Source organism: Hakea prostrata, chromosome 1 (assembly GCF_041222555.1).
Source record: "Hakea prostrata isolate BN-2017 chromosome 1, UWA_Hpros_2, whole genome shotgun sequence".
Lineage (NCBI taxonomy): Eukaryota > Viridiplantae > Streptophyta > Magnoliopsida > Proteales > Proteaceae > Hakea > Hakea prostrata.
This window is the reverse complement of record NC_142600.1, coordinates 30,459,610-30,485,981: the sequence shown is the minus strand read 5'-3', so window position 1 is coordinate 30,485,981 and position 26,372 is coordinate 30,459,610. Positions and strand designations below refer to the sequence as shown.

Here is a 26,372-nt window from a genome sequence, read left to right as displayed (position 1 = left end):
CATGGCCTTGGTGGAGAAGCATTACTTCTTTCTTTGAAACGTATGTGCCAAGGCAGGGAAATGGCAAGCAGTAGAGATGACTAGAGATGTAGTGGCGCTCAAAGGATCTAGAGAAAACTCATGGGTGTAGCTGTATTAATGCCAAATCCCTAACCATATGAGTTTCATAATTAGGATGATTCCTGTGCATTTATAATTGCGATTCAAGATCAACAACCAGATGATGCAAAATAAGGAAGAGAAAAGCATCTTGAAATCTCTTGTATGAAACCTCAAAAGAGATCAAAATATGGAATCCACTAACACTATATTAAAATGCCATCAGTCAAGAAATACCTATTCAGAGTTTTGCACAGAAGAGAAATTGAAAGAGAAAGAGACATTGAATTCTATTTCAGCTCAGTGGTGTCGGAGATATCGTCGTCGGTGGAGAAAGAAGATTTGGGAATCGTGGTGGAATCGTTATCGTCGGGGTCACGAGAGGGATCGGATTTGTCCATAGCATCACGAGCTTTCTGGAGGAAAGGCTTGAAAGCGAGCTCTATGCTCAGCCATCCAAAAGCCAGGGCTCCCACTACCACGATCGCCGACTTGAACGTGTTCGCCTTCGTCGATTGCTTCATCTTCTTCGCTTCAGAGTGTAGACCTCAACTTCTCCTTCTTCCTTGCAGACTTGCTGGATAAGAAACCTTTGTAGAGTGAGACAGGATTCAGGCGTTTGGGGTTTCAACTTTGGAACGGCCCCCGGGGTTTTCGATTGATTCGGCCGATACTTTCTTGATCGCTTCATATCAGTTTTGATCGGATTATTTTGGCTATATTGTTCTTCACTTCTTCATTGGATAATATTGTGTTCCCTTTTTACCCTTAACCGGTTCTGTTTTCACGTAGGGGTATCAACAGTTCAGAGTCTAGGCCAGTTTCAGTTTGAGCTTAATGGTTTCGAGTTATGGCGAAACACAGATCATTAGCAAAACTGCTTTGAGTTTAAGTCAATTAACAGTTTGTCGATTTGTGTTCATCCATGTAAACTTGCAAAAAGATTGAGGAAATAAAACTCCGTAAAGGGTCTTTGAAGAGGATCTAAATTCAAGTTCTAAAGGGTTGAATCCAAGGACTTTTCACTGAGAAGTATAATCTTTACCACTCAATCAACCTGGCAGCTTCTTCATAATTTTTGGGAATAAGAAAACTGAATATAACTCGGTTGCTTTTGATTAAGCATTTCGTTAGGTGGGTGGTTTCAATAAAATTCAAAATCGTTCTTGAGATTGTCGGATTAACTAGATTATGGGATTCTTCCACATTTTGACTTCATAATGGTAGTTGCGTGATTCCCTGATGTACGGACGACGAAGACTCATTGTTAACGTGAATTCTTCTAGCAAACGGCGACCATGAGGGTAAGCTTTGGCGAAATCCTCCCGTTGCTGGAAAGATGTAGAAACATGAGGGAGCTGAAACAGATACATGGGTTGATGATTACTACATCACTCATCAGAGATATCATCCCCATAAGTAGGCTTGTTGATTTCTGCGCAAACTCCCATGATGGCGATCCTGATTACTCTGCTTTGGTTTTCCAACGTATAAACCATCCTAGTGTCTACATATGGAACTCCTTGATCAAGGGAAGCTCTAACAGAAACGACCCAGACGAAGCATTGTCCATGTACAGGAAAATGCAGCGACGAGGTTATTCACCCGACCACTTCACCTTCCCTTTTGTGCTCAAAGCTTGTGCTATGATCAAGGATCGAAATCATGGGATGTGTGTTCATGGTCGAGTTGTGAAAACTGGGTTTGAATCAGATTTGTTTGCTTCCATTAGCTTGATACATATGTATGCATCCTGTGCTGATATGGAAGCCAGTGAGAAACTGTTTGAGAAAATTCCTAAGTGGAATGTGGTGTCTTGGACTACCCTCATTGCCGGTTATGTAAACAGTAAACAAGCTCGTAAAGCTTTGATGGTGTTTAAGGAGATGGAGCTTCAAGGAGTCCAACCTAATGAGATCACCATGGTGAACGTGCTAGCAGCCTGTGCACAAACAAGGGACTTAGAAACTGGAAGATGGGTTCATCAACGTGTCCGCCAGATTGGAATTGACCCTTTTTGTGAAAAGTCAAATTCAAATGTTATTCTTTCAACAGCCATAGTAGACATGTATGCTAAATGTGGTTACTTAAAAGTTGCGAGGGATTTGTTTGATAAGATGCCTCAGAGAAATGTTGTTGCTTGGAATTCCATGGTTGGTGCTTACAGTCAGTATGATCGTTCAGATGAAGCATTAAGTTTGTTTGCTGATATGCAAAATGCAGGGTTAACCCCTGATGAGACCACATTATTGAGTGTACTGAGTGCTTGTGCCCAACATGGCGCATTGTATCTTGGTCAAGGAATTCATGCTTATATTGAGAAGTCCCACAGTGGGATGGATGTTGTTCTGGGAACTTCCATGATGAACATGTATGCCAAAACAGGAGAAACAGAGAGTGCACTCCAGATCTTTAATAGGTTAGAGACGAAGGATGTGACGGCATGGACAAGTATGATCATAGGTTTAGCCATGCATGGCCGTGGTGGAGAGGCATTGACCCTTTTTAAAGAGATGCAACAGAATAAAAACCTTACTCCAGATCACATCACCTTCATTGGAGTCCTGTGTGCCTGTAGTCATGCAGGATTGGTCAAAGAAGGCCAAGAGCACTTCCATTCAATGAGGAAGGTCTACGGTATAGCACCAACAGTTCAACATTATGGATGTATGGTGGATCTCCTGAGCCGAGCAGGCCACTTGACAGAGGCAGAGAGCTTAGTAGAAGCAATGCCGATTGAACCCAATATTGCAATATGGGGTGCCCTTCTGAAAGGTTGTGAGGTGCATAATGATGTCAATCTAGCTGACAGAGTAGGAAACCACATACTCCAATTGAATCCTCAGGGAGGTGGTGTTTATGTGATTCTTTCCAACATATATGCCAAGGCAGGAAGGTGGCAAGCAGTAGAGATGGCCAGAGATGTAATTAGGCTAAAGTGTCTTGAGAAAACCCGCGGGTGCAGCTATATTGAGGCCAAATCCCTAACCGTATGAATTCTCTACTCGGGAAGGTCACCAAATTGAACATTAAGCAAAGAGATCGGCAGTCTTCTATACTGTATGTGATACATGAAGGAATATTTGAAGTTTCTAGCTCTACACAGTATGAGATTGTCAGCATACTGTTATATAATGTCTGTCTAGTCGCTAGAGCTTCTACCACTTATGCCAAGACAATTCCACATATATTCCACAGTGAAATCCTAAAAAATCTCCCTTGATGATTCATAGCCACACCTCCAATTCCATCCACACCAGGAATACCTCTAGTAGCTCCATTTACAGTGGTTTTTATAACATACATCTTCCTAAAGAAGCCATCAACTAGATTTTTTCCCCTCCCTCTTTTCTTTGGTGGCATGCATAATACCAAGGCTACTTGTAAGGATTAGACTTTTTGTCAGGCAGGTATAGTTGCATGTGCACCATTTGGTGCATGCAACTATGCAAGTATATACTACACTGACACAAAGACACACACCCACCAACATTGAACTAGGAGGTATGCTCATTTCTCAAGTCTGTTTTGTTTTGTAAAATGTGATCAAACCATACCGTCCACTTTCTTCATTGCCATCAGATATGAATTTTCCTTTTCTGTTCTTGCTCTTCTCTAGAGTTTGCAGTGATCTTGTTTCCTTTAGTGTGAGATTAAACACTTCTGTTTTTATTTTTATTTTATTTTTATAGATAGATATATTCAAAAGATAGCACTTATATAGTTACTTGACTAATCGGTCTTGTCGGAATTGAAGAAAATCACCGCCAATTTGTGTTCATCCAATTGAAAGGTAAACTTAAAAAGCAAACAGAAAAGGGTCTTTGAGGGGGACTTGAATTCATGTTGTAATCCGATGATGGGATTAGTTGATGGTTATTGTGAAATTCCCCGGATTTTTAACCCTTTAACCTATGATTTCAGGGCCGCAAACCCAGGCCTCGAGTCGGCAACAATTGTGGGCATTCGAGTCAAGCCCGAAAGTTTGGAAGTAGACCCAATGATTGTGGATGACCCTAGTGATGGCTAGACATCCCTTCAGGAGTTTAAGAGGAGAGAGAAGGTCAATCACAACGGCGTTCGCAGACAATTTTGGCACTTTTGTAGACCCCCGATGGAGAGTCCGATTGACGAGGTAAATATATCCAAACATAGATAATCAAAAGACCTTTCTTTCAAACCGAAAATCACCGAAATCAGACCTCGGATGGGGGTTCAAACATGGACTGGTTGAGCGGCCGGTTGGGTGACCTAACGCCCACCCCTTCCCAGTGACAAGGCAAAATTGGGATTTTGGGTTTTAAAACCCATTTTATGTTTCAACTCACCTCTAAACGCATTTTCTAATACTAGAGTGGGGCTGAGGCTTTGTGAAGAGGAGAAACTAAGGAGAAGAGTAGATTCCATACAACCAAAGGTGCTTTGTGACCCGGATCATCGCGAGAACATTGAAAGAGGTGAGAATCCTTAAACCCTCTTTTTTAAACATGGTTTTGTGAGGTTTTCTTCACTTTGAATGTAGGATTTCGGTAGTTGAAGCATGTTAGGTATATTGAATGCTCTTAAACAGTTGTTTTAATGCTTCCCTCTAGTATGTGAGAATTGTTGCAAAAGATTTCACGTTTTGACTCTCTGAGACACCCGCAGGTGATTTAGAGAGTCAAATTTTGGTTTTTTTGATTTAGAACGAATTGGGTAAAATTGAAGGTACCCTTAAGACCCTAGTGATGCCAATTAGACTTTCCCAAAGTTTCTTTTCGAATCGATATAGAATCAGTGGCGAAATAATTATTTTTTGCCGAACTAGGTTGAGAACAATGGGTTTGAACCTAGATGTCAGATTGGATTTTTGAGGGATGATTTTGGGATCCTTTTGAAACCCAATTGGCTTCTACTTTATATTGATTGATTCTCTTGCATGATTAGGTTTATTTTGAATATAATCACCGACTTGTGAGAGTGAAATTTGGGGCTTTGGAGAATGGAATCGAATTGAAAGGTGAGGAATGACTAACCATGTTTTGTATTATTAAGTGTTGCTATTTTAAATTCTATTGGTGATATAAATTGCTTTTAATTGATATCTATCATGATATGCTTGTGTGTGACGTTGCATGAACGGAAAGTAATGTTGGAATGATTGAGTTTTACTCTTTATTTTGAATCTTATATTATATGAAAATGATATAAGAATGTATGAGATGAATGATGTCGAATGATATTACTTTTCTTAACCTCTTTTACTAACTAGGGTTGTGGGTTCGCCCATTACCCTAATGACCTTATGTGATTGCATCTAGACCAAACTACATGAATGATAGGTGTCTAGAAGTGTTAGGCTAGGAATCCCTATTGAGTATTACTACCCTTCTGAAGGGGTATTGAAGCCAATTAACCCGTGATGCCAGTGGCTAGGTCTTGTGTGTAAAGCAGACCTACTGTCATCATAGTTTAGTAGAATTGCATATAATAGACAAGGGTTCATGGGCGCTCAAGACCGGTAACCAACCCATGAGTGGACATGGAGAGCATCATGTCCATTATATGTGGATGACCATTGGGTTAAGAAATGGGATCCGACAGATATCTCCCGTTGAGGATTCCATTCGTAGGTGGGAAGGTATCAAACCAATTCAATAGGCATTAGGCATGAGGGGAGATATCTAAACCATATGTAATACGAGACCATAGGAACTTGCATTGGGCCTAAGTACAACATTGACACGCACCAAGTGTCATACCAAAAGGTGATGTGAGAGAGAGAGAGTGGTGACTTATAACCCCAACCATGGCTTGAGGGACTTTACCCAATTACCGTGGAGAACCCAAAAGACGTGCATCAGAGCCGTGAGGGAAGAGTGATTGAGACCACCCAAAGGAGACTTTATGATTTATTAATGTGTGTCTACCTTAGAGACTCCATAGTAGAGTTATGAACATATCATCATAACCATACATTAGTATATTTTGACAGCTTCGTGCTCGTGCCTTAACTGATCCAACGGAGCCGGTTTTCAATGATAGAGACCTTGCCATCCTTAGGAAATCTCTAGTATCTTTCATATCACTTTTCTATATTTACACGTTGATTTCTTTTAGGAGGGACGAAGGTTTTTTTTTTCCAAGACTCTTGAATATTTCCGTTGCAAACACTCTTTCTTGTTGGAACTCTAATGTTTTAACTTTTGATTTGAAGCTTTGGACAATTGTAATCATTATTTCAGATTTGATAACTTTATACTTGAACTTGATTTATTCCTGTTTTTTTAATTTATACTATATCATATGTTGTATGGAATTGTCACTGAACCTAGGTCTTGCGGTGTATCACCCCCACGGGTATTCGGGTATGACCAGATCCGACTTGATGGAGTGTGACAGTTATTCTCACCACACCTCTTCATTTTCTCTTCTGTTGGTATGTTCCTCTGCTATTGTTTAGCTCTTTGTGCTCCACTTTGCCTTTGTCTTGGGTTTTTGTGATTGCCGGGTGGTGAGTTAGTGTGAGAGAGAAAAATACTGAACTTAAATAGGTGAACTGTAATGGTGTATCGACCTAGTCTGTTTCCCGCTTACTTACTCTTTTACTCTGCTCAAGCTGCAGAAGTGTCATTGTTGCTGATGTATTAGTGGTTCCAATATGGTAACTTTTCACTGGGGTCCAACTTGTTTCTCCATTGAAGAGTCGTTGGAGTTGCTTGATGAGGAGATGTACATGGACAAACCCATCGGAATTCAGGACCAGTCTGTTTGATGAGTTTTAACAGATAAAATCAGAATTACGTGGAATTCACATTTAGCAGCTTGGACGAATTACTTTGAAGTTCATCTCCTTTAATCTGATCTGCACTAAGTAGGTTCCATTTACTTATATCGATTTCCTTCATGTTCAGCTTCAATACCTGAGGGTTTCAATGACACTTGGTCAACACTGTGTTGGTTTTTAACCAGTCAGCTGTGCACCAACTACTATCCCCTTCACAGATGCTAAACACCTTGTTATCTCTTGTACAGTTAGGAGTTCACTGGGACCCTGTTGGTTAAGCATACTATGTATATGAAGTGGGTCTGAACCTGTTTATATACTTCTTCCTTTGATCAATGAAAAAATTGATTCTGTATTAGCTATATGTATTGTTTTGAAGTGCTGCTATATCTATTTTTTTTGGGTCTAAATTAGACTATTTCCATATGTATTTTGGTCATTTCTATTCAATTTCACACTCAACAATACGTATCTACAATAAGATACGAACCAAAATGTCTCTTAAAATCACCCAACCAATACATTGTTGATACGCAATTCTTTAAACCTTGATTGTAGATATTGAGTTCAGGATAGTAAATTTTAAAGGTTCATGAGCTTTCTTAGATCGTGAGGCATGGTTTTGTCAAAAGTAGCTCGTGCTTTGTGCATTAGTCATGAGTTCACTTGTTGAACACGTGGTCATGAGTTGAAATCCTAAAAACAGCCTCTCTTTGGCCTTGTGCATCAGGTACGGGTGTTCGTATGTGTTTCTATGTTTTCTATTTGCAGAGACAATTATGAGGATTCAAGCTCATTTTTAGAATGTATTCATAGTGATGACTCTTGTTTGTGTTTCTGATAGAAAGGTGGGTGCTCTTTGTAGCAGAGTCATGGCTCCCCACTGTCCTTCGTGGTGATTCATTGTGGTCAATTGTGGTGATTCATTGTGGTCAATTGATGCCATTATTTAATCATGATTCGAATGTCGACCTTAAGAAGAAAATCATGGATGGGTCTTTTGATTAGGTGTCATCACAGTTAGCTGCAAGAATATATTTCTTTCATACTTTGCTTTCTGGTTTATATAGAACTTAGTTAGCTGCAAGAATATATGTCATCACAGTTAGCTGCAAGAATATACGTCTTTCATACTTCGGTTTCTGCTTTATATAGAACTTAGTTAGAGACAATTTTTTGCAGCCTCCGTACTTCTTAGTTCTTATTCTTCAAATCATTTTTGAAGGCAACTTGAAATAAATTATGGTTATCTGGAGGAGATCCCTGTTGAATTTGTGAAAAAATTTGGAAGAGATCTCCTTGATGTCACAACCTTGAAGGTTCTTGATGGTACACAGTGGTCTGTAAAATTTAGAAAAACTTGATGGAGCAGTTTGGTTCAACAATGGTTGGCAGGAATTCTTGAAGCATTACAGTATATCTGCTGGTCAATTTATAGTTTTTACATATGATGGCAGTTCATATTTCTCAGTTGTTATATTGAATGTGGTTGGTTCTGGAATAAATCATCCTTAAAATGTTGATACTCCTGGACAGTCCAAGATGCTTGAAAGAGAAAAAAGAGTAAGAGGAGTCTAGTTCAGTTTGGGAAAGAGAGTGTATCAACTTATGAAATTGGATCAACATCTGAATATAAAGGGTCTTGTAGATCGAAAAGAATGAAAAGAATGAAACACACTGATTAAAGGAAGATACCAGAGCTACCTTATAGGTGTAGCCTAATTCAAGTAAAGAAAGTGTCTAAATTGTTTAAAGATTTTTTTTTTTTTTTAATTTTTATGTGAGTCCCCTCTTTACTTCTTTTTTAACTTGAATTAGGCTACGTCTGTAAAGTAGCTCTTGGATTTCCTTTGATCGTTGTATTTCATTCTTTTCGATCTACAAAACCTTCTACATTTAGATATTGATCCAATTTCATAAGTAGATGTAGCTCTCTTTCTCAAACTGAACTGGACTCCTCTTACTTTTTTTTCTCTTTCAAGCATCAAACCTTTATCTAAAAGATTGGACTGGCCAAGAGTACCAACATTTTGAGGATACGCAATTTCAAAACCAGCCACATTAAATATAACTACTGAGAAATGTGAACTGCCATCATATCTAAAACTGTACATTGACCAGCTGATATACTTTAAAGTTTCAAGAATTCCTGCCAACCATTCTTGAACAAACTGCTCCATCATGTTTTTCTTATCATTAACTTGACAAAAATGCAGGTGAAGATATATTCTATGTGAAACACGATGAGCATATCAGCACACCATTAGCTGAGAGGACGAGAAGACCTCCAACATCACAAGAAAAAGATCAGGAAAAATTCTTAGCTCTAATTTTAAAAACTGAAAAGCCTTCCTTCATGGTCGTCATGAAACCATCCTAATTGATAAAGGGATTGGTATGCTCCTTTACTTATGAACTTGGAAATTTCGTTTTCACTTTTTAGTGCATACCCATATAATTTCCCAAGTTAAAGCAAAGCAGGGGAACGCCATTTGGTGCAAGAAAGCTTTCCTTTTTCAGATAGGGAAATTGCTAATTTAAGCTAAAGTATGAAAGCACTACCTTCATGGTCATGATTAAACTATTCCATATGCAGAAGGGGGCTGGTAAGCTGCTTTAAATTGAAGTTTGGAAATTGATTTGCATTGCCTTCTGCCTACATATATGTGCTCTATTTCCCTAGTTAAGATGATGTCTATAGCATCATTTAGTGCAAAAAAGCATTTCTTTTGCAGCTTGAAATCATCATGCTCATAACTCATGAGGTTTAGTGCATTTCTTTTTGCTTGTGTAGAATGTTCTGCTTGTATTAGCCCTGGAACATTTCAGAGGGAGCACACAATGTCATACTCCAGCTTCCAAATGGGAGAAAGCAGTCTGTCCGATTCTGTTTTCGCAATCGCGATACTAAAGCACTCCTAAGTGGGGGTTGGAACACATTTGTTGAAGATAACATGCTGCAAGTTTGGAGATTTTGTGTCTTTGAGCTCTTGAAAGTGGGAGAAATTGAGTTGAAGGTGTCAATTTTCCATGTTGTTGAAGAAGTGGTCCTACCTTGCAGTTCTGGTAAGTAAAACTTAAGTCATTGGTGATTTCTTTCCCCCATATTGTTGAACTGTGTATTTTTTGTTATTCAAATAGGGTGAAACACTCACACACGCGTGCATGCGCACACACACACACAAAAAAAAGAAAAGAAAAAAGGAACAGACACATTGTTGTTACCTGGGGTCTTGATAGCACTTTATTGACTTTTGCCAAGCATTCTTAGTCTGGCCTCTCCTTCCCCCTCTGTACCTTCTTTCTTTCCCTTTGGGATGTTTATAACTATCTGTTAATTCACCCAAAAATGTTATAGAGACTAGATCCAGGTTATAGATGTAGTATATCAGTTTACAACCTGTAGTTGAAACTTATTAGTTAGTTTTGAATGAGAGGATGCTGATGGTTCTAACTGCACCTGTGTCCTTTTTCCTGAATGGGGTCACAGACTCACAATCATGGATAAGCTGCCTGGTGATCGTGATTTGTAAAATGGTTTAGATATAAGGCAGAGAAAGGGTCACAACCTAAGCTCTAGTTCAGTGAAAAGAGAAAGATCCAAAGAAGATTAGAGACATAAGAATAAATTGTCACTGTAATTCATAAGAATTAAGTTACCTTCTAAGTTTAGGAACATATTTTGAGGTCTTTGCAACAACCTTAGCAAAGGGCATATTGTGACCTTTTTAAGTTTAGGAGCATATTGCATAAATATCACCTGTTCCTACATTAGAACACCATTCAAAAAAAGCAAGTCAAAACAAGGTCCCTCTTTCCCATTCTTTCATTTGATAATAAATTCGTTATTCATCCAAAACAGAAAGAAGTCAAAACGAGGTCTCGTGGAGATATCCTCCAGCTGGTCACCAGTAAGCAAAGGGAATAGAGGTCAACTTTCCTATTGCACCATCTCTCCCATTTGGCGGTCAACCTCACTGTCTGTTGTCTGTTTTTGTATGACTGGATTATTAACAGTATAGATGACACGTTACAAGTACTTTTGACCACATTTTCTCAACCACCTTATGTGTAAAGCAATATGTTCAGCCTGAGTTCTAGGACGAGCATCTGTAGTTTGCTTCTAACCGTTGGATGATCAAGTTTTGCAGTTTCCTTTTCCAGACCCAGAACTTTGAAAACATTGTTTCAAAAGTAGTGATTTTTCAGGAACTATGGATATATCAGCATCACAAATTAGTAGTCTTCAGATAAAGAAATCCCTTGTTTTCGTATATATAGATAGGAAAAGAGAGAACAATCCTTGGCCATTGATGAGTGTTTCTCAGGTTCTTGTAATACTAGACCAACAGTGAAGAAGAACCAGAATATGAATAAGAAGAAAGGAGCTAAATGGTGATTCTTCTGGTATTTGCTCTTGTAGCTTCATGTTAACAAAAATAGATTTATTTCTGGATAAGGTTATGGGCCTAACTACATGGTGACTTTCCTTCAGAGGAATGACTAGGAACTGTTAATCATGTGTTTAGTGAAAGGGATCTTCTCCACCGTGTTACGACCCCGGTTAGGGGTGGATCTTATTAGAGGGATAATTGTGGAGAATATTGAGAATTAGATGATTAATGAAGGTTAGTAGGGTCATTACAATAGGAGGCCTATTGTGGAGAATATTGAGAATTAGATGATTAATGAAGGTTAGTAGGGTCATTACAATAGGAGGCCTAGATAGCTCAATTCGTATATCAGTGGAAGAATGATAGCTGGTGTTGTACCAGAGTTCGGCCCAGCTGAGGAATTGAACCCAGCGGGAAGGCTCTGTTTAGACAAATGAGCGTAAGAACATTTCCAAGCAGCGATTTACTACCTCTGTTTGGCCATCAGACTGTGGGTGGTAGGCCGTGCTAAGGTTGATGGTGGTGCCTTGTAATCGAAATAACTCCTTCCAAAAACCACTTACAAACAATGGGTCGCGATCACTAACAATCGATCGCGGAAGGCCATGTAGACGAATAATTTCAGAAGTGAACATCGCTGCAGCCTTAGAGCTGGAGAAGTGAGTCGGTAAGGCATGGAAATGAGCATATTTGCTGAGTCGATCAACCACGACCATAATAACTGTTTTGCCATGTGAACAAGGTAGTCCGGTTATGAAATCCATAGAGACATCATCCCAAAGTGCAGAAGGGATTGGCAGGGGTTGTAACAGTCCAGCCGGAGCTGTTGTCGCTGTTTTCATATGCTGGCAAACAACACAGTGATTGACATATTGTTTAACATCCTTTCGAATACCCTTCCAAAATACATTAGCACTGATGCGTTTGTAAGTTCCAACATAACCTGAGTGTCCTCCAATCAGGCTGTCATGGAATTCCGTCAAGAACTGTTTGCAGAACAAGGAGCCCTCTGGTAAAACAAGGCGGTGCCGGTGGTATAGAAGGCCATCATGAAGGGTGTATGCGAGTCTGGGTGCGGTGCTGCTGAATCTTAGAACAGAGTGTCTCGCAACTCAGACGATGTAGATACCGCAATGCGTAATTCATCTAAGAAGTCCAGTTGGGGAAAACCCACTGTGAAGGAGTGAAAAGAGGAAGCTGGAGACCGTGAGAGAGAATCCGCGGCTCCATTTTGTATTCCTGGTTTATATTCGATATCAAAGACGTACCCCATTAATTTGGTAAGCCAATGATACTGCTCAGGGGTTTGAACAACTTGAGTACAGAGCTCCTTCAAACTCTTTTGATCAGTCTTGATAATGAATTTGCGCCCCAAAAGATATTGTCTCCATTTAGCCACAGCTTGAGTGATGGCATACATTTCACGTACATAAGTGGATGCAGCTTGTAATTGAGATGATAATTTCTTGCTAAAGTATGCTATAGGATGTCCAGTTTGAGATAGTACTGCCCCAATACCGGATCCAGACGCATCTGTTTCGATGGTGAAAGGCAAGTCAAAATTTGGTAATGCAAGGATAGGAGCATGGATTAATACCTGTTGAAGGGATTGGAATGCCTGCTGAGCGGAATCGGTCCATGAGAATGTTCCATGTTTAAGTAGATCAGTAAGTGGGCTGGCCAATTTGGCATACCCTTGTATAAAGCGCCTATAGTAGCCCGTAAGGCCCAAGAAGCCGCGAACGTCTCGGACATTTTTTGGTGTAGGCCACTGCAAGACATGGGTTATTTTATCTGGATCCACCTCAAGCCCATTACCCGAAACCTTATGCCCAAGGTAATCAATAGTGAGCTGCCCAAACGAACACTTGGCCCTTTTGGCAAATAGTTGATGGGCTCGGAGAGTAGCAAACACCTGTGTCAAGTGGGAAAGGTGGGTTGGCCAAGATGGGCTATAGACCAAGAGGTCATCAAAGAAAACCAAAACGAATTGGCGGAGGTAAGGGCGAAAAATGTCATTCATCATGGCTTGAAAGGTCGAGGGGGCGTTGGTGAGCCCAAATGGCATGACCAAGAACTCATAATGACCCTCATGAGTTCGGAAAGCCGTTTTATGGATATCTTCCACTCGTACACGAACCTGATGATATCCCGAGCGAAGGTCTAATTTCGAAAAATAACGGGCGCCATGCAATTCATCAAATAACTCATCGATTGTTGGGATGGGAAACCGATCTTTAATAGTAATCACATTTAGGGCCCGATAGTCAACACAAAATCTCCAAGTACCATCTTTCTTCTTAACCAATAGGACGGGAGATGAAAAAGGGCTGTGACTGGGCTGTATGATACCCGATTGTAACATGGTGGTTACTTGTCTCTCCAACTCATTTTTTTGAAAATAAGGGTACCGATAGGGTCGCACCTTAACCGGCTGACTTCCGGGCTGTAAAGGGATGCTGTGGTCTTGAGTGCGTGGTGGAGGAAGCCCGGGTGGTTCAAGAAAAATATCCTCATAATCTGTGAGTAGCTGCTGGATTTCTGGAGCCCAATTTTCAGGAAGGTTTACTGGGGGCCCATCCATAGACAATAAAAATAAGGTATCCTGATTATGGGCTTGTAGTAAACCCTTCAGCCCGTGATAGTGAATGGGTTCGGATGATGGTCCACCTGTACCAACTAATATCGTTTGAGTGTCATCCACGGTGAAGGCAAGGGTTCGTTTGGTGTAATCGAACAATACTGGGCCCAATTGGGCCAACCACTGTACTCCCAATATCAATTCGGCCCCAACTAAGGGTAAGACATAAGCTTGGATCACTGTGGTATAATTCTGGATTACCAAGGGCAAGTCTGGAATTTGACCTTCACAAAGTAAACGGTTACCATCTCCGACAAGGACCGACATACTCGGAGCGGCAGTAATGGCCATTCCTAATCGGCGAGCAACATGGGTTTGCACAAAATTGTGCGTGCTCCCTCCGTCAACCAGTATCTGCAGAGGTTGTCCATTAACATACCCAATAAAACGAAGAGTGGTTGGAGTAGATATACCTGCCAATGAATGATAGGAAATTTCAGTGGTTAACATAGAATCCATGTCTGCTACGGCTGTGGTATTTGTTTGATCATCAGGGCAAGCAACCCCTTCCGGAATGTCGTCGTCATATTCCAAGAGCAGCAAATGCCGCGTCTTACAACGATGACCGGGAACATATTTCTCATCGCAATTGAAGCAGAGTCCTCGTTCCCTTCGCTGTACCATTTCAGTTGTGGATAAACGTTTAATTGGGATTCCGGTGCTTGCAGGTGGAGAATATGGTTTGGGTTGGACATAGTTGCAGGTGGAGAATATGGTCGGTCGGAAACTTCCTGAGCCGAGCCGAAGAATAGCAAAGCGATTTGCTTTAAAAGACGTTGATCATTCTTCCGCAAAGATCAATGCGAAAAGGTGCGGTGGAGAGGGCAGTTCTCCGGCGCGGCATCGCCAGGTGTGGCAACAACGGGAGACGCCAACATTGGTGATGTCTTCCCGAATGGGTGTGAGGGTGTCCATGTTGGAGGGTGGAGTACAGTGGCATCATTGGAAACGGAAACGGTGGCGATCGATGAATTGCTCAGGCCACGATTCAACACCATCCTCTGATAAAGAAGTAAAGTTCCTCGGCAAGGCGGCTGCTGCATCTCACTACAACCCCAATGTTGTTGCAGGCGGTGAAAAGAAGATTAGAAGGGTCAACCGGATGGATTGGTATTGGTTCGAAATTAGGGTGAGCATCAATTGGAGTGTTGTCACCACCAGTGCTGCAAATTTCTCAACAATAAAGTTGGATTATCTACAAGTTATGGTGGCTTCTAAAAAGAGAAAACCTTCTTTACCTGGAAATGGAGCTGGGTTACATGCAAATAGGTCCACGAAAGAGAGGTTTGATAGAGGTTTACCCAAGGGGTATTTTGAGGAGGATGAAGTGCGTGTTTGTATTGTAACTTGTGGTCTCTGCCCTGGGCTTTGCACAGTCATTAGTGAAATAGTGAGTAGCCTTCACCACGTGTATGGTGTGAATGCATTATCGGCGATAGAGGGTGGAGACAGGGGATGTTGTGAGAATGCACATAAGCTGTTTGTGATATTGCCCGAGAGAGATCTCTTGACTTGGAACTCTATAATTAATGGGTTCGGTCTTAAGGGATGGCCCAATGAGGCTTTGGGGCTTTGCAGGAATATGGGCTTGGAGGGTATTGAACTAGATGGTTCCACCATGGTTAGTTTGCTTATTGCTTGTGTTGAGCATGGAGCCTCAGCCTTGGGTAGGAGGAGACATGTCTATATGCTAAAGGTTGGATCGAGCAGTAATTTACGTGCTGGCAGTGCCCTTATAAACATCTATGCAAAACAGGGAGGCATTATTGATGCATATGGCTCAATTTTCGAAATGGAGAGAAGGAACATTGAGTCTTGGGTTTCCTTGAGTGTTGGCTTAAACAGTGGGTGTGGCACGGAAGCAATTGAGCTCTTCGTGAAGCTGGACAGGGAGGGAGTGATTCCTACTAAGATCACCTTCATTTGTGCCTTACATACTTACATTCATTGCGGACTGGTGGAGTCCAGTTGCTCTTATCTGTGCGTTCGGAATACTCTGAAATTCTTCGGTGCTCATATGCTTCAAACAGAACATATTTCAAGGAGTACAGAAAGTAAAATTTTCTTACCACTTTCTGGGTATGGGGGCAGCATTTTTGACTTACTTTCCACAATTTGGTATTTTATTAGTAAATGGGCTGGTGACATACTAGAAATGGATCCAACATCTTTGACATTGAGCATGGCGTGGAACTGGGTAGTTGCATTTTCAGGTATACCAGCTCTATATACTGGTATTATCACCATAGGATTAAGTCTATGGGTACAGGTTGCTGACATGCAATGTGTTTTAGCAACTGATACATCTATTATACATGGTCCGCAACCGGTTTGGTGTCCTGGTTTTACATGGTTTATCCTGAGTGAAAAGATGGAAGAGGGACTTGAAAGGTGGCTGACTCAGCAGATGATTTCTGTTGTAGAGGTTTTGCAGAAAATCTTTGTTCATGCCTACAGATTCATTCCCATAAAGAAGTACAGCAGATGTTGGACTCTTGTAAGGATGATTCAAGATTCGAAGAGGAACTACAAAGACCCCGGTGGAGCGGATGCATTTGAACTTGCTGCAAATCTCTACTATGAGATTTTGATTGATCTACAAGCTGCAAAAAAAAAAAAAATCTTATCATGGGACTCAATCTACAGTGCATACTCTAAGCATGGGAACTGGTTCACTTATGGTATATCAGGCCACTCAAGAACACTATGGTTGCATGGTGGATTTTCTTGGCTCTTTTGGGCGACTCAATGCAGCTACAATTCTTATTGAGAACATGTCAATGGCACCTGCTTCAAGTATTTGGAGATCACTGCTAGATGCTTCTTGCAATTCAAGATATCTTATGTAAGGCACAAACGAAGGTGATCTTAGTAGGAATCACTCCCTCCCTGTCCAGCTTCACGAAGAGCTCAATTGCTTCCGTGCCACACCCACTGTTTAAGCCAACACTCAAGGAAACCCAAGACTCAATGTTCCTTCTCTCCATTTCGAAAATTGAGCCATATGCATCAATAATGCCTCCCTGTTTTGCATAGATGTTTATAAGGGCACTGCCAGCACGTAAATTACTGCTCGATCCAACCTTTAGCATATAGACATGTCTCCTCCTACCCAAGGCTGAGGCTCCATGCTCAACACAAGCAATAAGCAAACTAACCATGGTGGAACCATCTAGTTCAATACCCTCCAAGCCCATATTCCTGCAAAGCCCCAAAGCCTCATTGGGCCATCCCTTAAGACCGAACCCATTAATTATAGAGTTCCAAGTCAAGAGATCTCTCTCGGGCAATATCACAAACAGCTTATGTGCATTCTCACAACATCCCCTGTCTCCACCCTCTATCGCCGATAATGCATTCACACCATACACGTGGTGAAGGCTACTCACTATTTCACTAATGATCGTGCAAAGCCCGGGGCAGAGACCACAAGTTACAATACAAACACGCACTTCATCCTCCTCAAAATACCCCTTGGGTAAACCTCTATCAAACCTCTCTTTCGTGGACCTATTTGCATGTAACCCAGCTCCATTTCCAGGTAAAGAAGGTTTTCTCTTTTTAGAAGCCACCATAACTTGTAGATAATCCAACTTTATTGTTGAGAAATTTGCAGCACTGGTGGTGACAACACTCCAATTGATGCTCACCCTAATTTCGAACCAATACCAATCCATCCGGTTGACCCTTCTAATCTCTTTTCACCGCCTGCAACAACATTGGGGTTGTAGTGAGATGCAGCAGCCGCCTTGCCGAGGAACTTTACTTCTTTATCAGAGGATGGTGTTGAATCGTGGCCTGAGCAATTCATCGATCGCCACCGTTTCCGTTTCCAATGATGCCACTGTACTCCACCCTCCAACATGGACACCCTCACACCCATTCGGGAAGACATCACCAATGTTGGCGTCTCCCGTTGTTGCCACACCTGGCGATGCCGCGCCGGAGAACTGCCCTCTCCACCGCACCTTTTTGCATTGATCTTTGCGGAAGAATGATCAACGTCTTTTAAAGCAAATCGCTTTGCTATTCTTCGGCTCGGCTCAGGAAGTTTCCACCCAGTCCATGCGACCTCTGATTGAGATTTTGTGCTGTCATCCAACGCCACTAGGGAAAAATCAATGAATACTGAGGCGATCCCTGCACTCGGTCCTGGATCTGCCTGCACAAACCTTTTGCCATATTGAATTTGTGTTCCCTCTTTCTCCTCGATAGCCATCACGCCCCTACCTAGCGAATCGCCGTTTGATATTTCTGGCATCAAAATGACATCGCAGGTTTTAGTTTGGGGTTTCTCAACTTCTATCGCCGGCGATTCAACCCCTATAGGGTTCCCTATTCCGTCCTCAAGCAACAGTGGTCGATACTCCATTGTCATGATGCTCGAATCCCCTTGAACCCCCTTCGAAACAAGGTTGACATCTTGGGGTTTCTTGAGTTGCTCCACCGCCACTACCGATGTATCTACCTCCACGGCTCTTCCCTGTAAAGTTGTATGAATGCCAGTGGATTGCGCTTGATGGTGCTGATTGATTGGGAATGGCTCTATTGAGGCTAATGGTTGGAAAGATGAACTTGGCGAAAGATACTGATCGAGTCGCTTGTTTATCGATGAGAGAAGCGCATGGATCTCTGCCAAGAGAGTCCTCTGCTCTGCCATTTCTGCTTGGAATGAATTGAGCTTCATTTCGCCGTTCTCGGGATCCGGTAGGTCGGACCAATGATACGAACCCGTATCTTGAGGTAAAGAAGAAATTTAAAAGGGTTAGGGACAGATTTCAGAAGAAACAGGGTTGGGGAAGAAGAAGAACACAGAGACAAGAGAGAGACAAGAGACAAGAACAATATTCTTCATATCCCCTTCAATGCCACACCGTATTACATTTATATGCTAGGCCTCCTATTGTAATGACCCTACTAACCTTCATTAATCATCTAATTCTCAATATTCTCCACAATAGGCCTCCTATTGTAATGACCCTACTAACCTTCATTAATCATCTAATTCTCAATATTCTCCACAATTATCCCTCTAATAAGATCCACCCCTAACCGGGGTCGTAACACACCGCTTCCTGTTCTCATTTTTCCTTCTTCTGATCTTCACTTTCATTTCTATACTCTTTATTTTGAACAAAGGATTCTCTATATTCTTTTTGGTTTCTACTTCGGTTTCAATTTTTTTATTTTTACTTCCTGTATTGATGTACTACATTACTTGGTATTACTTCTCTGGGACTGTGTTAGTGAGATAATGAAGCATGCACGGAAGTCAAAAATTCCACCTCTTGTTGTGGATGGAGTATGACAATACTATTTTACATGGAGCATTTGAAAGTATGAAGAAGAAAAAAGGAAGACAAACAGTTCAGTGAAATGTTTCTCTGGGTGTCTTCCTTCTATGATGGTATGTATGCTTTGCAGGATGGACTTCTCCTTGTCACTAACAATCTTGATCTGGTCAGTGGAAGTAGTGATGAGCTTCTAAGGTTAGTGATTGCCGATCGAGGTTGGATTATTGTGTATCATTGTTTTATATTCTATGACTTTCTATTTGAGAGATCTAGAATGGTCAGAGTTTGTATCTTCATAAACGCTTTAGTGAGTAAATGTGCACACCAGAATCTAGATAACATGGACTTGAGAAATCTGAGAGAAATATTGCACTTATTTCTCAGAACCGAAACATGCAAAAAAGCTTCAGTACGAGTTGGGGTGGGCGGAGTCCAATGTGGGGCAAGGAGGCTGTTCAAGAGGGATTGGGTTGGGTTTGGTTTCAGGGAGAGGATTAATGGTAGTTCCTTGGAAGGATAATTGGATGTGAATGATCCCTGCTCACCCAAGTCAAGATTTGAGACGCTAGAGATAACTTCGATCTCTCAACTTATTAATTAGAGGACCGAATGACTTGAAATTCTGATGTTTTAAATTAAATGTCTTTATGGTTCCAGAGGATGGTGACAAGATCCTTAAGCTCCCGCTGAGCTTTTATCTTGGACATGACCGTTGGCTTGGCTTGGGGTGCTTCGGTGAGTTCTCTTCTCTGTCAAGTGATTAGTTCCTTGCTGCGACACATACTCACACATGTACTCTCCAACCCTGTGGATGATCGATCAGCTAAACCCTTCAACCCTTCCTTGAGTGCTGCTTCATCCTTGTAAAAGTGTGGGTGTGATAAAGTGTGTAAATTTTTTCATTATTTATTTTAGGAAAGTGTTTTCTTTATTTAATTTCATATCAGAAACTGAGAAGTCAGAATCTTAGTTAATTAATATGTGTTGCCTATTAGCTTTGATTTATAAGAATAAGACATGCTAATGCATGTGCAGTGTACGAGCGAGGACATGGTACCGTTCGAACACGCATGCCGTGGGTTGTTTAAGCACTTTTGGCGCACTTAGTACTTAACACGCTCCAAGTAAGATCAAATCTGAACCATATATTTTGTTCAACTATAGATCAGGATGATGGAATTGACGGTTCAATATGGACCGTCAGATTGTGCAGCCGAACGATCCGACGGCGTAGATCTGAACATCGGCATTGGTATCCCTACGGAGAGGTGCATCTATACGGATAGAGTCATGAATTGTTCAGTATAGACACCTCAATGTCTATGAATATCCTCCAGCTGAACAGTAAACTTAAGGAGAAAATCTAAAATTCTCTTTGTTTCGGAGTTTTGTTAGTGCTTTGCAAAATTTGGGAAAATCAACTTCAAGTTGAGCCTTTTTGTATCCTGGGAGCAGGGGCGGACCCAGGATACAATATCGGGGGCGGCCGAAGAATGAAAGCCAAATAACCTTCCTGTTAGAGAAGCACTAATGCTTTTTTATCACACATATTATGTGGGCTCTTATAAGACTCATTTGAGATCCCACCTCTAAATTATTTTATTATATTAAATAATAGACTCATATATATTTTGTGGGGCCCACACATATATTGAAAAAAATGTAAATTATTGATAATGGTATTTTTTTTCCCCGATAAAATATAGGTAAAATTAAAGCAACAATTTAGAAAAAATATATACACATGACTTCAACCTTAAAAAGTTAGATGCAAACCAAAATTTTCTTTGGTAGGAGATGTAAACCAAATTTTTTTTTTTAAATAAGAGATGTAAACCAATGGCAATTAGTTACTTACTAACTATAGACATTTTATTCACAATACAAAATCAAATAACAAAAATTGAAGAAGAAATAAAGAAACATAGAATATAAAATCAAATAAAAAGAATAACAAAAAGAGGAGAAAAAGAGAAACAATAAATAGACCTGTAAATGGATAGCCGAAATCCGCCTCCGAATTCGCATTCGTATTCGTTTAAGGGTATCCGTATCCGGAATTTTTCTTACTGTAAAATATCCGTATCCGTCCGTTAAGCAACCGAATTCGGATTCGGATAATTGCTTATCGGATTGGATAATATCCGGATAAAAAATTATCCGGATAGAGTAAAGTATTTAACATTTTTTTCTTTAAAAATTGGATGATAATCGGATTCGGATAGCGGTATTCGGTAATCGGAAATTAGAAATTTATAATAAAAAATATAAAAAAGTGACAATTATCAATCAATAATCAGATAGTTTATCGGATCGGATTATTATCGGATATCCAATAAAGTTTCGGATTCAAATTCGGATGCCTTATCTAAATTTTTTCCGGATAGCGGATTTGCTAATCAGATTCGAATTCGGATACTAGTGTATCCGATCCGATCCGTTTACAGGTCTAACAATAAATAAATTGAGAAAGAGAAAGAGTGCCTAATTGTGGAGTAGATTTTTTTTTCTAAATTTTCTTTATTCACACTTATAGAAAAGGAAGAGAATAAATAGAAAAAATAGAGGAGAGATGAGAGAGGAGATAGAAGAGAATAAATAGGGATTGAAGAGTTAGTTTCTTATATAAATGACATTTTGATTTTTAGATACCTAATAAGAAGTTTTTTCAAAAATTTCCTTTAACCACATTTATAGAAACAAAAGAGAATAAATAGGAAGAAAATATGAGACAGAAGAGCGGGGAGAATAAATAGTGATTGAAGAATTAGTTTTTAATTACGAATAATGTTTGTACTCATTAATGTACTTTTAAAAATTGTTCTCAATATTGGGGAGGGGGGCATGGCCCCCCTTGGCCCTGCATAGGTCTGCCCCTGTCTGGGAGATGGTTCATTGGTACCCTATAGGCTATAGCAATGGGGTGAATTATTTCTTAGAGAAAAGTGACTGCAGTAATGCGCCCAGAAGTTTCAGCTTTCTTAATGTGCTCTCTTGTTCTTGATACTTTATTATTTTACCTCCATGCCTTGGTGCTTTGATGGGACTTTATTTGGGGGAGGATCTTGCTGGTGCGTTGGACAGAGGATACAACCATCTCAAGGTGTTCTCGAATAATCGGCAAGTGGTAGAATACTTAGATGCTAGCCGTGGATCTCTTCCATATTGGGTGAAGTTGGTTTTGGATGATGTCTTGCATGTGAAATCCTTATTTTTAGTTTGTAATTTTCTTCATGTTCCCAAGGGATTCCAATGTTCTTATGGATTCCTTAGCAATGAGGGCTTTGTCATTGTGCTGCTCCTTTCCACTTCTTAAATTTGTTTCTCCAGAGCTTTATCTCAATCTCTAGTAAATTCTTTTACCACAAAAAAAAAATCATTTTAATGTAGAGGAATAAGATGTTAAAATATCATTTTTTATAATTATTATTATTATTTATTTATTTAGAAATTCACATAATGGTCTTTTCAATGAAGCCTAAATCTTATTGCGTCCTCTTAGTGGAAAACCTTACATCTAGGTATGGGGGTCTCTAACACTGGGAGCAAGGTGCGAAATGTCGCAGACACAAGGGGTGTCGATAGCTGTCAACACCACCAATACCTTGAAATTTCGCCGACATTTGGATTGATTTTGGTGAAAATTTGACCCCCAGTTTCAAGGGATATTTAGGATATTTTTTTACTTGAATTTTGTTGTCCAACCTAATTTGAGGCCTAAACACACTAGGAGCATTATTTTGGCCTAAAATATCACCTAAACTAATGTTCTTGATCAAGACAATACCCAACTGTACGTGGGCAAAATTGGAAGCCTAGAAAACTCATATAAACTAGTATAAACATGTAAAGAGAGCACAAGCACACTACCAGTGAAGAGTAGTACTAAAGTCTACAATTTATTATAAAAATATACAACTAGTGAAGTCAGTCGTCATATAGATACAAGATACAATGGAAGTATAGAAATATAGCAATTTAAGCAAGTACATAGATCCATCTCCTCTTGAGTCTCCGATGTCATACCCATAGTAGCAAACATCTTCTCCCCCAACCGATTTACATACTCATTCCCTTCCATTTGATATTGATTTGTCCAAATAGTCCTAAACTACAGCTCTATAGTGGTCACCTTTTGCTTTCAAGAGAACTCCCATGTGAGGGAAGTGAGAATAGGTCCAAAGAAGGTGCTATAGAGGGGGTGGTGATATTGCTGGTGCTAGTGATTTTGCAGATGGTGGGCCTATCTGCCACTCAAATATGAACTCAGCAACTGACTCTAATTCCAAGAGACCATGCTCATAATAACCATTGTCGTACCATGGTATGATCACTGGAGGGGATACTCTTACCATTACCATAATGTAGAAAAATACAATTTTTTACACCCAAAAATAAATAAATAAATTACTATGTGAAAAAAAATTCGACTATGTGAGTTCATACATCGGTTCACGGCGTTCAACATACTTTAATTTCATAACCATCCAACAATATTATAGCATGCATTTTGTCAAAAATTAATTGGAGAACAATGGCTACCTGCAAGGTGAAAAAAATTGCAAATTTGTGAAATCCCGCTTGATCGATGCAAACAACGTGATAGCTGACAATAACGAAGCAAGATCTACTAGTAGATGTTGAAGATCGAATCAAAATAAAGTTATAATGCAAGAAACAGGAGAGAGAACGTCTAAGAACCTTTGAAGAAGAGAAGGAAAATGGCAAAATATCGAGTGAAAATCGCCGGAAAATTCGATCGAAAGTCAAATAAATATCGCTAAGTTTCTCGAAATATTGCAAGAAATCAACGATATATCGCTTTTTCGACCGTTGTTGATATATCACTGATATTTGGCAAACCCCATGTGAACCCCTTGTGTTGTGTCAGATCCTACCGACACGACGATATATCGCCTAATTTTGGCAATATATCAACGACATTGCATACCTTGACTGGGAGTAGCCATTTATTGAATTTAAATCTTTAAGGTTATAGGACCAAAATGCTCCCTTAACAATCAATAAATATAGTTTTACAAAACTACCCCCATACCCTATTCTTAAAAACCATACAGGTGAACGAAGAGATTCCCCCTTCACCCATCTTCTTCCTTCACCCAGGGTATCACCCAAATCACTCCACCAAAAGAAAAAAAGAAAGAAGAATAATCAACATATCTCTGGTTTCTTCTTCACCAAATCCAGGGTTCTTTTTTGTTGGTAAATCATGAGTTCAGTTTAGCATGCAGAAGAATGGAGTTTTGGAAAGGATTGGATTTTGATAAACCGAAACCCTACCCTGCTATAAAACTCACATTTCATCCTCAGCACATGACAGCCAAATTTTGATCAACCGAAACCCTATACCCAAATCTTACATTGGGTAGAAGCAATTACATTGAAATGAAGTATAAAAATGGAAATTTCAACTCTAGAAACTACGTGATTCTTCTCAAATCAGTACTGAAATTCGTTCACTTTTTCATTGTAACAAACTTGGTCCACGGATCTAATGATGCAATTAGAATAGTTTGCTAACTCCTCTCTCAACAAGGGTTTGTTCAGTATGAACACATCTCAGTACCAGAGTTGCTAGATGTCATCTCCTTGTCAAAGTTCCCTTCTTTTCCATTAAAAAATAAAAAAAAGATAAAAACAAAGTTAAGGGCAACATTTAACATATCCCAGTTGGATTGCGTGTCATGTTAACTTTGTAGTTAACATTCAAGGTTTTCACCAAAAGTATTTAACAGTAGTTGAAGTAACAGAAGCATGAAACAAACGTAAACAAAATTAACATTCCAACTGAGATCTACTAAGCAAACCTGAAACCCCCATGAAGGCATTACTCTAGTAGGAGAACCAACCCAGGAATCCCAGATCTTACTTTTTCCAGGTAAACCAGTCTAATATGATATCCAACAATAATAATAATTATTATAAAAATAAAAAAATAAAAAAATCTCCGTCTTCTAATTCACTTGAACGGATTATCAGAGTATGATTATTCAAATCAGTAACGCTCACAGGGCAATAAACTTTGTAGATAGCATTCAAGGTTTTCACCAAAGTATTTGACAGTAGTTGAAGTAATAGAAGCATGAAACAAACAAAATTAACATTCCAATTGACATCTACTAAGCAAACCTGAAACCTCCATGAAGGCATTACTTAGAAAGAGAACCACCCCAGGAGTCCCAGATTAGTTGATATTCTGATAGTCCTACTATTCCTAATATGATACAAATCAAAGTTTTCAAGATGATCAAGATGGGGAAGACACTAGCAACATTATTTCAAGTCTATGATCCCAACATATGAACCACCCTATCATAGAAAAGTATTACTTAACAGAGGGCTTAAATCTCCAGGACAAAAGCAAGAAGACACCCAGATAAAGCAGCTCCACAGGCCCCTTACAGTAGTCATTGCACTTGCTTATTGGGTTATGTTGGGACACACTAAGGTTGTACTCAAATCAACAACAGGAAAGGAATTACAAGACCTCCCAAAATGGTGACAGTGAAGAAGAAACTTGAAAACAATAAGGGTTTATGCACAAGATAAAGAGTGTAGAAAAGGTAACATTTTTTAAATAACAGCACTCCATGCTACCAAATAGTCAATAAACACAAATATAATAAGCATTTGGCTTTGGTTTCGATCATGCTTCTTTGATTAAATAAGGATTCATTGAAGAGTCGAGCCTCAAATGAAGTAGCTCCCTAAAAAACACTATGGAGAGAGAGCAAAACCTCATCACATGCTGTAGAAGCCAACACACCTTGTAAAGCATTCATATGGAGCTTCAAGTCGTCACAGCAAAAATATGCAAAAGTGCATGTTGAAGACTCGAGGAATGAGGCAAAGATTTAGGAATACATATTTACTCTGCATGTTAGGAGCAAGATGTCGCAGCTCATCAAATATAGGCCCCACAGGACTAGCTTGGAAGGGCAACTGGCTAAACCCTCAAGGCCCATGGGCTTAAACCACAAGGTCTACGTGCCTAACTCGAAACGCCTACATGGTCTAGCCCATAGATGTGTACTGGGATAAGATTAGCCTATTATCAAGAAGGTTCTATATTTGAGGGAAGACTTTTAACTAGAACCCTTGAAAATATCTTGATCCTTGTGAAAATCTAGAATCCTAGTGTTTGAAATATCTAGGGA

At 40.0% G+C, this 26,372-nt stretch overlaps 2 protein-coding genes across 3 annotated transcripts; one reads left to right on the top strand and one right to left on the bottom strand.

Moving 5' to 3' along the window:
- Positions 1-235: 235 nt before the first annotated feature.
- Positions 236-623, bottom strand: LOC149028714 (outer envelope membrane protein 7-like). The gene has a single exon (XM_089138743.1). The coding sequence runs from the start codon at positions 621-623 to the stop codon at positions 390-392; it is 234 nt and encodes a 77-aa protein (XP_088994869.1). The 3' UTR covers positions 236-389.
- Positions 624-761: 138 nt separating this feature from the next.
- MEF19 (mitochondrial editing factor 19) lies at positions 762-20,313 on the top strand. 2 transcript variants are annotated; one of them, XM_089138741.1, is made up of 5 exons: positions 762-3,159; positions 4,024-4,234; positions 4,453-4,556; positions 5,026-9,931; positions 20,230-20,313. In XM_089138741.1, exon 1 carries the CDS (start codon positions 1,398-1,400, stop codon positions 3,093-3,095), a length of 1,698 nt encoding a protein of 565 aa, XP_088994867.1. In that variant the 5' UTR covers positions 762-1,397; the 3' UTR covers positions 3,096-3,159; positions 4,024-4,234; positions 4,453-4,556; positions 5,026-9,931; positions 20,230-20,313. The 2 variants fall into 2 exon arrangements, with proteins under 2 accessions (XP_088994867.1, XP_088994863.1); XM_089138737.1 differs by lacking the exon at positions 20,230-20,313 and having other exon boundaries at positions 5,026-12,258.
- Positions 20,314-26,372: the final 6,059 nt, after the last annotated feature.

Excerpts from the sequence above, each read along its gene's own strand:
- LOC149028714 (XM_089138743.1), bottom strand. The coding sequence starts at position 623 with ATGAAGCAATCGACGAAGGCGAACACGTTCAAGTCGGCGATCGTGGTA.
- MEF19 (XM_089138741.1), top strand. The coding sequence starts at position 1,398 with ATGAGGGTAAGCTTTGGCGAAATCCTCCCGTTGCTGGAAAGATGTAGA.